The 11970-nt window shown below is 45.3% G+C and overlaps 3 protein-coding genes across 4 annotated transcripts in view; 1 reads left to right on the forward strand and 2 right to left on the reverse strand.

Annotated features, from left to right (window-relative positions):
* Positions 1-6059, forward strand: part of LOC133512953 (uncharacterized protein KIAA1522-like) — a 30533-nt gene extending 24474 nt beyond the window's left edge. For both annotated transcript variants that reach the window (XM_061843062.1, XM_061843061.1), the window contains exons 7-8: positions 227-3937; positions 5321-6059. In XM_061843062.1, the coding sequence (XP_061699046.1) occupies positions 227-3937; positions 5321-5379 (3770 nt within the window). In that variant the 3' untranslated portion in view covers positions 5380-6059. The remainder of the gene's footprint in view (positions 1-226; positions 3938-5320) is intronic.
* On the reverse strand, positions 5405-9554 carry si:ch211-67f13.7 (uncharacterized protein LOC565426 homolog). The gene is made up of 8 exons (XM_061843063.1): positions 8814-9554; positions 8625-8737; positions 7955-8061; positions 7703-7877; positions 7507-7624; positions 7358-7437; positions 7198-7286; positions 5405-7119 (listed from the first exon to the last, which is right to left on the reverse strand). The coding sequence occupies exons 1-8, from the start codon at positions 9201-9203 to the stop codon at positions 6590-6592; spliced, it is 1602 nt and encodes a 533-aa protein (XP_061699047.1). The 5' UTR covers positions 9204-9554; the 3' UTR covers positions 5405-6589.
* A 436-nt stretch (positions 9555-9990) lies between these two features.
* LOC133512960 (uncharacterized) lies at positions 9991-11940 on the reverse strand. The gene is made up of 6 exons (XM_061843075.1): positions 11802-11940; positions 11356-11455; positions 11161-11273; positions 11022-11076; positions 10803-10904; positions 9991-10705 (listed from the first exon to the last, which is right to left on the reverse strand). The coding sequence occupies exons 1-6, from the start codon at positions 11852-11854 to the stop codon at positions 10139-10141; spliced, it is 990 nt and encodes a 329-aa protein (XP_061699059.1). The 5' UTR covers positions 11855-11940; the 3' UTR covers positions 9991-10138.
* Positions 11941-11970: the final 30 nt, after the last annotated feature.

An 11970-nucleotide genomic window follows, 5' to 3' on the forward strand; every position in this document is an offset into this window, starting at 1 on the left:
ATGAATATCTGATTTTGATATACTATTAGCCACAGTGATTCAAAACAAGATACATGGGTAAAGCATATTGCGCAACCACTACAGAGACCGAGATATTTGTAGACAAACAAGAAAAATTACATTTTCATAATAACACCTAAATGAAGAATGGCAATGTTACGATTGTAAAGATATTTTTGCATTGATGTCCCTCAGAATCGATGTTAACTTTTCTTCCTTTCATCAGGCTTGGACAGAGTTGGCCGGACAAGGTCTTCAAAGTTGGAGGAGGAAGAACATTTAAATGGCAAGAGTGACGGTGTGCAACAAGGAGAATCACAGTCTGGTGAAAATGTCGTTGAGCCCATCAGCGATGCCCAGATTTGTCCTGGTCATGTGGATGACCTGGCCTTGCTGCACCGACTGGGCCCAGACTTGATAGCTGGGCAAAGGCCTCAATCCTTTGCTGTTCCCTCAATGACCACTGCCAACAGCCTCCAGCAGGAGATGCCCTCCCCGGTCATGTCAATGTCCCCCCAGGCTGCTTACATGTCCAAAATCATTCCTAATGCCGTGTTGCCACCATCTATTGAAGTGGTGGAGATCAGCCGCGGCCATAGTCGCAACAGTGTCCGGACTGTCAGCAAGAGCAGCCTGCTTCTGTCCAGCCCTTCCCCATCCCGCACCTCCTGTAGAACCACTTCCTCGAGAGCCTCCAAGCTCAGCTCGGCCTGCAATCACAACCCCTACAACCTGTCTGACACTTCTGCTTGGAGTCACTCTGAGTCCTCTGAGACTTTGGTGTCTGACTCTTCAACCATCTCAAGCGGCAACATCTCTAGAAAAGAGGCCTCACAAGACTCCAGCAAAATCAGAGTCAATGGCAAGGTCATTATTAAGGAACGTGGGCCTATGCAGGAGGGGCCGTTTGTGCGCAGCCTCTCTGTTATGAAGCCCAAAAGAGCACCGCCTCCCCCTAACCGCTCCCATTCTCTGCACAAGATGAAGCGCCGGTCACGAGATTTAGCAGAGGTGGCGGTCATTCCAAAGGAGTCACCTCCTCAAAGTAGCTCAGCTTTAGGTGGGGGAAATGATGAACCTGAAGGTTCTCCGGTAAGGACCATAGATAGCCCTGGATACAACGGGGACATGAGCTCTCTGGATGACTCGACGGGCTCTGTCTTATTTCGTATGGCAAAATCACCACAGGCCAATGACTCAGCCAAGGCGGGAAAGGTCTTTTCTTCTTCACAAGAAACGTGGAAACCACCGCTGGAGAATAAAGTAAACAAAGTAACCTCCCCATCCAGCGGCTACTCTAGTCAAGAATGCACGTCTCCTCCGCTTGAAATTTGCATCTCTTCACCAAAACGCAAAAAAGGAATTCTCGCAAAGCTTCAGAGGCTATTTCCTGGTACTTCATCCCCATCCTCTCTCACCCAGTTGGAAACAAATGAAAACAAAATGTCTGTCAAGTCTCCACCAGAAAGAGGGGATTGTGAAACTGCCAGCCCCTCTGTAAGTACCTTGAGAGAGCTCTTTGACATCCCTCCACACCCTAAAGTCCATGCACCTCCAGCCCCTCCTCCAGAGGTTTGGGCTCACAACAAACGGACCTTTGAGCTGCTTCTGGGACCACCAGCCCCGGACAATGTCTATGCCATCATAAAAAAGAATCCAAAAGACAGGAGACAACAGAGGTCCTCTCAATCTGTGTCGACAGAGGGCTCCGTGAAAAGTTTGGCTGGAGAAAGAAAACAGAAAAATCTGATTGCAAAAGTGGAATCTACAAATGGAATTGCGCTAGGGACGCAGAAGGTTCACGAAAGTGCACTTTTAAACGTGAACGAGGTTCACAAAATCGGTAACGAAAGACTCGCTCAGAATGTAAATTCAGAAGGAAATGGCAAAGTGAAAGTGAATGATGAGAAGGTAAGAGTAAGTGACATATTGAACGGAATGTTGGTGAAGGCTGTGGAGAAAAGGGAAGAAAGACTGGCAGGGATGAAGGACAGCATGGGCAAAAGTACACCCGCACAAGCTTCAGCAGTAACGGCCAAAATGGATATCATACATACACTTTCATTAATGCGCACATCCCCGTCCCCTTCCCCTCCTCCTGCACACTTCCCCCCGGAGCCCCCCGGCAAACAGACCACGCAGGCAAACAATTTACCATCCCCCGAGTCATCCTGGCCTCCACCACCTCCACCCATAATACAGATGGTCAGCGTGCCCGATGAGTTAGATTTCCCCCTGCCACCTCCACCCTTAATTGCTGAAGGGGGAGTCGCAGGCCTTCCAACGTCACCACCAAATTCTCGACATGCTGCAGTAAATATCACAGAACGTCACTCCTCTCGCACAACTCCAACAATTATCGTGACAACGGAACCTGAACCACCGAAGTCTGTAACATCACATGAGATTGGACCTCCGCCTCCCTTGAGTATACCCCCTCCACCAGCCTATGCAGCCCCACCCCCACCCATTACAGCCAACATTTCGATGAGAATGAAAGAAGTGATTGCTTCTCCACCTAAAGAGGTCCCTCCTCCAACAACTCAAACGGTTTCTCCATCGCCCCCAGATGTGGTTCCAGCTGTGCTAGCTAAAGAGTCTGCCCCTGCAGTGGTTCAAGTGCTCCCATCTCTGATTCCAAAAGACATCCCTCGACCTCTGGTCAATTTGAAAGAAGATGCGCCTCCTCAGGTTAGCCAGCCCACCCTTGTGCCTCCAGAAACGGTCTCGGCTCTGTGTACTGAAGAGGTTGTTCCTCCATCTTCTCAAGAGAGTAATTCTCAGACGCGGGAAGACCATACCGTGGCTTCCAAACTTTATCCACCTGAAAGTATTCCACCACCACCACCAAGTGAATCCCCAAACTTAAACTCAGATGTCACCCTTCAAGAAGAGAGCATCTCATCTGAATCGCGACGTAAGCAGATTTCATGTAACAGTATTCTCACTCCCCCTCCAAATATCCCACCTCCGCTTCCGTTAGAACTTCTCCCTTCAACTGAGATTGCACTCCCAAACACTGATGGGTTGCACATGAAGAAGGCCCCCGTTTCACTGTTGAGTAGCGTTTCCATCCAATCAAATGTTGACATCCCTCCATCATCACATTCTACTCCACCTTTAAGCATTCCTGTGCCACCACCTCTTCCTGCCGGGGGTCTTGGCAGTGTTTTGCACCAGACAAGTACTGCAAGCCCAGAGAAGGAAAGCCCCGAGCCCTCCTCTGTTAATGTTCAAGAGGAACACGTCCCAGTGGTCACACCTTCTCTTCTGCAGATGGTCAAGCTGAGGCCTCTAAATAGCAGCCCCGAACCATCTACTGCTCATGACCAAGCTCAAGATGAGGCCGTTTTGAGAATCAAGCAACCCAGCAACCTGGTCCAATCCCCCCAACACAATAACGAGGCTCCACAAAAGCCCATTAGAAGATCTCTGATCGTATCCTCACCAACGTCAACGTCTCCACCCGCCATTGTCACCTCCCAACCAGGCCTACCCCAGCCCCAGACTGTTGTTGTTGTTCCACCTGCACCTTCACCCACAGCCCTCAGGTCTCCAGCATTGAGCACCTCCCCCGCACCCTCCATGAACCTACAGGAGGCTATTCGCCTGAGGACAGCTGCCAGATCAAAAGACAGCTCTGCGCTTCGCCTCAGCTTGCATTCGCCTACATCACCAAAAGACCACCGTCAGTCTCCAACCAGTACAGCAAGCTTTATCTTCTCAAAGAGCAACAAGCGGGTAGGGCTAGACTCCAAGACACCTTCACAGAGAAACCAAGACATTTCTACAAGTGTGATCAAGGAGGTAGAGACAAAGAAAGTCAAGATGCCGCCACCTGTTGCACATAAACCCAAAACAAAGGCCATGGATGTGGAGACCAGTGATGGAATGGAGCAGACTGCAGGACAGCCAGCACAGACAGAGAGCATCATGGGTAAGAAAGAATAATGCAATAATCTGAATGTTGAGGAGGTTAACATTTATCAGAAAACCCTGAATTATTAGATGATGGGGAAACTTTTTAAGTGACACCAGTGAACAATTATTGATTCAGGATTAATTAGTGGTAGTATTAGATTCATAACATCCATCGATACATCCAGCCATCCATTTTCTTAGCTGCATATCCTCTCAAGGGTTGCGGGAGTGTTGGAGCTTATTCCAGCGGTCAACGGGCAGGAGGCGGGGTACACCCTGAACTGGTTGCCAGCCAATCGGAGGGCACATGGAGACAGACGACAGTTGGACTCACAATCACACCTACGGGCAATTTAGAGCGTCCAATTAATGTTGCATGTTTTTGAAATGTGGGAGGAAACCTGAGTGCCCGGAGAAAACCCACACAGGCACGGGGAAAACATGCAAACTCCACACAGGCGGGGCTGGGATCAAATCCGGGATCTCAGAACTGTGAGGCCAATGCTTTCCAGCTGCTCCACCGTGCCGCCCAGATTCATAACATTTTAATCATATTTTGATCTTCACCCTAATCAGCCTACTATCTGAAAATGTTCTTATTCAGGGTGATGGAAAAGCAATATCTTGTAAAATAAAGTACTAAAAAATTACAATGAACTCATCATCAATTAATAATAAGTTTGCATGTTCTCCCCGTGCGTGTGTGGGTTTTCTCCGAGTACTCCGGTTTCCTCCCACATCCCAAAAACATGCAAGATTAATTGGACACTCGAAATTGCCCCGAGGTGTGATTGTGAGTGCGGCTGTTTGTCTCGATGTGCCCTGCGATTGGCTGGTGTCCCCCCCCACCCCTTGCCTGTTGACAGCTGGGATAGGCTCCAGCACTACCCGTGACCCTCGCGAGGATAAGCGGCAAATAAAAATGGATGGATGGATGGATGGATGGAATTGATATGGCAGAAAAGTTAGTGTTTAGCATGAGGTTTTATTTCATATTTAACATGGCCACTAGAATTCGCTACGAGCTCCTTGAGCAGTCCAGGAATCGCGTCAAATAATTTCACCAGGAACCCTTGTTAAAGTTTTCCAGTCTTTAGTGTGGTACAGTAGACTCATACAAAAGGTGGACAACCTCATCTTGGAGGAGAAATCAAATTGTTCTCCCAAGCACTGTTAATGCATGGGATCACGATGACTCCTCTCTGCCATAAATTAAAGAACAAACACAAAGAATCTGGAAAAATAAAATAGGGATTTACAGTACTTGTCAGTCACGCCCAAGCTTGTACCTGCCCCCCCCCCCACTGCTATTTTTGTACCCAAAGTGGCTACATGATAAAAGATCATTTTATGCACTTGTTTCTACAAAACAGCTCTTCTTTCGTTTTCCCAACTTCAGACGCAGCAGAGAAATCAAACGGTGCAGAGACTGGCGATGCGGGGGGAGGAGCAACATGATCCTTCACATGGAAGACAGGATGGATTTTGATGCTAATATGTAAGATGAAAAAAAAAATCACTGATGCAAATGGTGTGGGTTGTTTGTTCAAGTGCACACTCTAAACAGTTAAGTAGATACTACAATACGTTTCCCCGCCAACATGGTGTTCTGAGCTTTACTGGTGCGTGACATTGAAATATGCTGCCCTTGACTGTTCCACGTACGTACGTCTGTCCTGCTGAATCGGCGCTTGTCGGGATTCTGACGCTGGGACTTCAGGGCCCTCTTCTGTAAATAAAGCTAATATGAGTTCTGTAATTTACCAAAGACTTTTCCAAACAATTTTAGGAAAACAAATCGTAAGTTATTTTTGCTGTTCAAAGAAGGTCTCCACAGTCCTCTTTCAAAGTCTGAATCTTTAAAATATTATGACTTGAGTTTATGCATCACTCGCGTGTTCTCTTCAACAATTCACAAGGTTATCCTTTAAGGCTTACTGTGTTCATGGCCCATAATGTAGTTCAGGGTCAGCTCATAATCACTGTCAAATAATACTGAAATTCTTTATGACAACACAAGTTCTGATGCGGTTATGTCTCAAATAGTGGAATAATTGAGCTTTGAATCTTTCACCCCAAGATTTTCAGACATGTAATAAATCAGAAGAGGAAAAGAAAAATAAAGATTTACGGACGCATTGCATGGTCTGTATTACTCCTGTAAGGATTATTATGTACTGAATTTTTCGCACTATAAGGCGCACCTTCAATGAATGGCTTATTTTATGACTTTTTTTCATATATAAAAGGGGCACCGCATTATAAGGTGCATAGAATAGATGGTACAGTAGATGCTGGGGTTACATTATGCATCCATTAGAGGGAACTGCACTAAAGGCTCAATATTTATCTAAACATAAGGCGCACCGTTGGCTTTTGAGAAAATTAAAGGCTTTTAGGTGCACCTCGTAGTGCAGAAAATACAGTACTATTTTATTATTGATGCACATTTCTGAGTTCACATTTGGACTAAATGTTATGATTGTTCAATGTCAAGATTGTTGACTAACCAGACGTAGTAGTTTAGCAGATGTGTTGAAACTGGAACACAAAGAATGGGTACATGGTGCTGTGTCAAAAAAAAAAAAAAAAAAAAGAATCTTTTAATTTCATGTCAAATTTTATTGAGTTGGTAGTGGAGAGATTGCTGTATTCAGCTATACCAATACTATGTCCATGAAAAATACCAAGTCAGCGCATTACTATTGCGTATTGCAGCCTCCTTCGTCCCATGCGGCTGATTCCTGTTCCCTTCGTCGCCGTCGGTATCAAGTTGTGGCACATCTCTTTGCACAGGGACTTGTGATGCTAAAATCGGCTCCACCCTCACCCACTGATCCGATACCTCACCTTTTATTTCATCTTCTCGGACCGCCCGTTTGCCTTCAAATTCTTCCTCCTCGACTTTATATCCCGATCTGTCCACTATGATCTTCCTCAAACCTCTCTCTTCAGACTTTTCCAACTGAAGGTCAAGCTTCTCAACTTCCCGTCGTGTTTTTTCTTCTGGAGTCACACTTTGTCTTCCAGAGTCCTCCACACTCTCCTCGCCTTCATTCTTGAGTACATCTGCATTTTGCCACCAGATGGCATCGCTGTGCACATCATGCAGGGGGGGATTCAGTCTTCTGACTCGAAGTAAGCCTTCCTCAGCAGAAAGTGGCTGATCTGCAACCAACAAGTCTGTCCTTACGGAACCTTTGCACAGAAGATAAATGAGGATTGAAAGTCAAAACCATTCCCCTAAAGTATTGAAGGTAAAAATAACTTGCGTACCTTCCATGCTTGTTCTCTTTGACTTTGCGCTCACACACTGTGTATCACAGCACTTGCATATGTCGTCGTCTCCTGAAAGGGCCTTCCACCTTACCGAAGATGCACAAAAATGTCTCCATCTACTTGGCAAAAACTAAAATAATTTAGTGTTCGGACTCACCTGTCCTCAACGTAAGTGCATGATTTCTGTGCTGGACTCTGCTCTTTTGATGTGGCAAATAATTTGCAGTAAATGCTGATCTGAACACAGGCAACAGCTCAAGTCATGTTAGACCTTAGGACAGCAGGAGCATGGCTGCCGATTCTCACCTCCCCGTCTGGGTCAGAAATGAACTGGAAGGCTTTGAAAGAGAATCTCAGGGTCCTGTCGGCTTGTGAGATGAAGTGAGAGGCCCCTCCGGGGTGTCTCTTGCTGTCCACCATGCAACTGTGGGCGGCGTGAATGTGACATCACACCCGGAAGATCAAGGGGAAGAACCTGCAAAGTCCAGTACGCAAGCCATACCCTGAATTGCCGATGATTGTGTATTTGTGGTACAATGAAGAGGCACTGTCTGGTGAGGCGTAGCAGTGGTTGATGTACAGTCTTTGTCCAGCGGACAGATGTGGAGCAGAGACTTCGACGTTAACCTTCTGACCAAGCTGGAACACTTTATTTTTGATTGGCTTGCTCCATGAATCTAAATTTGACACATGTTTTACTGTGAGATAATGTACTGAATTGCAAACCTTACCCGTGTGTTGTACTTAGACATACCGTCCATCAATTGCATTTGGAACTCAATTGGATGTGCCTTCAAAATTGTACGTACAAGGGCAGTTGTCCAGGTGGGCTTGACAGCCAGTTGGTACACATGGTGGTACCTTAGGAAAGATAGGACGAGAGATATGTGGGTCAGGCTCTCAAAACGCACGATGATAAACTTGTGCCATGAGATTAGTGTAAATAAAAATAAAAAAATGTGCATAGAAGAAAAGAAACAAGGTTGGCTGCTAATGACATAGCAGAAATAAGGTATTTTTGTTATGTTTTTAACTGCAATTCAGTGGGTCACTCAAACTATTGTAAATAAAAGTTTGTTCTTGATCAGTTAGGCTAGCACAAAACAGTTAGCACGTACTGTTGAATATATGTATTAGCATTGCTAAACCACCGTTACTGCAGAAACTGTAATGCTAAAATCAAATTAGTATTCAAATTTAATCGTAATGAATTTATTCCTAATATTGACCGGATATCCGGACTACAAACAAAACTACAAAAATACGTTAGTACCTTATTTAGTAAAAGGTAACGGTATCAGCGATACTGGTCTTGTATTTACTTGGTATCTATCGCCACCATATCTTGAGGTATCGCACCAAAGCTTTCTTGAAGGAAAAAAAAAGAAAAAACTACATAAATGTCTTTTGCCACCTCTGCGTACCTCCGATATCGACATTCAATGTCGACGTCCAGCCGAGGCGCTCCGCTTGCAGTCCTCTCGGTTGAAGGTTCATAATGGAGCGTCCATTTGTAGACCAGGAAGTCGCGCGTCGACTGGCGGCCAGGAACGTCGTCAACTGTCACTCGGGACGCACAACAAACACACATGCTAACTGACATGGCGCCGTACCTCTTGCCGGGAGCCACAGGCCGTCAGGGGATAAGTGAAAAGCAGGTCTCCGTACGGTCTCAGGACACCGTTGTTTCGGCAGGTGCGGCCCAGCTGGAGCTCAGAGTCATCAGCGCCGAATCCGTAAAACGCCGGCTTGACCCGGACCACCAAGTCGAAGGCGGAGCAGGTCACCGAAACGTCTGGAAGGGATGCCAAGTCGAGCCGAGCGGTTTCAACCGCTTGGACGTGCTCAGACCACCTCCGAGTGGCTTCGCTCGGTTTGGATGTGCGGGGTCTGGATTCGGGGTTGCTAATGTGAATAAGTTGCTTTCGTCTTTGGGTACCGTCGGTCCACGTGCCGAATAGTAAGAAAGCACAAAATAATGTGAAAAGATTTCCCGTTTTCATTGTCACGTTCTATCTTTTCTCGCCGATGTGCACGGACAACTACGTCACCGTCACAGCTGGGGGTTATTTAGGGGCGACGTCGGTCCAGAATTGGAGAACCGGCACCAACGGTCTTGCAGAATTTGTTATTTACAGTTTTTTTTTTTTTTTTTAGGTTTTCTAGCAGGGTAGAGTACGAGGGGTGGCCTGAGCCCCCAACCCCGTTTTGGAAAATAACTACCCTTCTTGAAATTGATCGAACTTTTTAAACGTTGAAAAAGATAATTTGGTGGACGACCACAATGCCACGAATAATAATCAATAAATTGTCCGTGATTGGCTCCAGCACTCCCGTGGCCCTTCTGAGGATAAGCGTAACATTATGACTCCTACTTGAGATCTAGGCAAGACCACTCCGCTACAATTACTGGCTCAGTGATAGATCATTCTAATGCAGATTTCCGATGACGTAACCACAGTCCAGGATTCCCTTGTCCGCCATCTTGTGTGTCACTACCGGTAATTGGAAACTAAATTCGTCAATGAACAATATAATTGTCAGTCTCTAATATATTGCCCCAAGGTGGAACATCAGAAGGTGCAGCGTTTTAATCGCTGCAATGCAAAAAAAAAAAAAAAAATTCACTCTAATTCATTTTGTTTACAGGATGCATTTTTGCACTCTTTAATGTGTATAAAATTGAACAAAGATTTCTGCTTTCTACATTTACCATATGAATGAACATCCATTCTCATTTGCATTACCTGGAACCTTTAAAAATCGACACACAAAAACCTTTCTCCCACACACGGTCAACTGTTTGGATTGTTGAATATTCAGTATATATTTTATATGTACAGTCCATTACATCTGTAAGGGAAAAAAAACATCTGACAGTAATTTTCTGTCCAAAGAATGTAATTATCAAATATAAAAAAGGTATAAAAGGTAAAATTCATAGTCCATCCCTTCCCGCTTTCATGACCTCCTGGAAGTGTTTTTTCCACATCTCCTCAACGGCATTCCTTACTTGTATCTGTGCAGTGACCTCGTTTTTTTCACAGTCCAGCGAGGGAAAACTTGCGGCGCGTTCAGCAAAGACTTTGTAAATACTTCGGGTTATTTTTGCAGCTGCCAACGTGCAGACGAATCGGAGGTCGTCTCGGCCGATGTAGCTACTCAGGCCGGGGATCGAAGCCAGAGCACGGACGAGGGTCCCGGCGATCTCCTTTCTGGCTCCCCGAGCTCTTTCTTGCACAGAGGCTGTAATCAAGTCCTCGTTTGCAGGTGGCTTCAACTCCTTCAGGAGGTACTCCAGAGCCAATTCCAAGATCTTCTCCACCAAGTCCTCGGTATTACGCTGGAACAAGGAGAATGCCTCTATTTGTGTCCCGGGCATTTCGGTGCTGCTCAAACACATCTCAAGCTCGTTGAATAAACTCTGGAGCAGGAGCTGGGTCTCCTCCTCGGCTTGGGGGGACACCTTCGTTGACAGGTACCTGCCCAGGCCTTCCAGCGTGACCTGATGAGGACAAAAAAAAAAAAAAAAACCCACATACATAGACAAGTGAGTGATATGTTGCATATGGTTCATTTGGTGCAGGGAATATTTTCCTTACCTTCCTCCCGAGGAGGCGCGAAAGTCGTTCCTCTTCGGCAAATTCCTTGTAGGTTTCTCTCTGCATCTGATTTAAACAGAGGATCCTTGCCCTTGTCCACTCCTACAAACACATTAAAAATAAAAAAAGGCATAGTGAGATGCTACGGGTCTTTCAATTGACATCTTGGGAATTACTTTACAGTAACATTCATGATCTCGACTATCGTTCTTTACGTACCACATGAAGGTGCTTGAACATCCAGGCATCCATTTTCATTTGTGTTTTTTGGAACCTTTAAAAATCGACACAAATGGTAGTTATTTCCAGATACGGTCAACATTTGGGATTTTTGAATATTCAGAAGCACTGTACTCACTCTTGCTGGAAGCTTCTTCTCCCCAGCAACCACATTTTGAAATGTTCAAGCGAGAGATGGGTGGGGACTTCATTGTCCTTCTTCATGAGCACAAAATGCCTCATGAATATCTTCTGCACACGCAAAAACAAACGAGACGTTATTGATATGCTCTACCATGACAGGATGCAGATACATCATTTAAAAATCACTCACCTCTTTATCGTACATACGCTGCTCAACCTCTGACAAAGTGGTCGGTTGCATCTTAAGGATTTCTTGAAACATGTCATCAACATCACTTTTGAGCTGAGATCTTGAAGAGAAAAGATTTGAGAACATTAAAATACTGTACTGAGCTAAAAATAGAGGCAATACAATGTAACAGCACATCTAGGCCCAATATTTGGCAAAGCTGAACAGCAATATGCTTAAAACAAAGTCAACACCGTGACATTTTATTATGATATTGTCCACAAAATCGTTCATCAACACTTACTTTTAAGTGAAAACCAATTCTGTGTTCAGAGTATACATTTTACCAAACGTAAAACTTCATCGACTCAAGTAATGTCATTCGATCTCATCTTAGAATGTGTTTTCACACACAAATTAATCAACTTAATGTTTCTTAAAAAAGAAAAAAAACGGGAGAAAAATACCTGTTGAGAGACGAACCTCCCTCCATGGCTGCAGTCTGGATGGAATTGTGCATTTTTGCAAAGGCCACTCAGGTTTGTAGCCGTTGGCCAGTCACGTGAGGCGCTTTGTTGGCACGTGACTGAACACGTCATCGAGATTGGCCAGTGCGCCGAGGTCATAACATCACGT

This window comes from Syngnathoides biaculeatus, chromosome 15 (assembly GCF_019802595.1).
Source record: "Syngnathoides biaculeatus isolate LvHL_M chromosome 15, ASM1980259v1, whole genome shotgun sequence".
NCBI classification, from domain to species: Eukaryota; Metazoa; Chordata; class Actinopteri; order Syngnathiformes; family Syngnathidae; genus Syngnathoides; species Syngnathoides biaculeatus.

Excerpts from the sequence above, each read along its gene's own strand:
- si:ch211-67f13.7 (XM_061843063.1), bottom strand. The coding sequence starts at position 9,203 with ATGAAAACGGGAAATCTTTTCACATTATTTTGTGCTTTCTTACTATTC. Across the intron at positions 8,738-8,813 it reads CCTGTGGCTCCCGGCAAGAG|TCGACGCGCGACTTCCTGGT; the intron begins GTACGGCGCCAT and ends CCTGGCCGCCAG. Across the intron at positions 7,120-7,197 it reads AAAGAGAACAAGCATGGAAG|GTTCCGTAAGGACAGACTTG; the intron begins GTACGCAAGTTA and ends TTCTGTGCAAAG.
- LOC133512960 (XM_061843075.1), bottom strand. The coding sequence starts at position 11,854 with ATGCACAATTCCATCCAGACTGCAGCCATGGAGGGAGGTTCGTCTCTC. Across the intron at positions 10,905-11,021 it reads TGTTCAAGCACCTTCATGTG|GAGTGGACAAGGGCAAGGAT; the intron begins GTACGTAAAGAA and ends ATGTGTTTGTAG. Across the intron at positions 10,706-10,802 it reads CGCGCCTCCTCGGGAGGAAG|GTCACGCTGGAAGGCCTGGG; the intron begins GTAAGGAAAATA and ends TGTCCTCATCAG.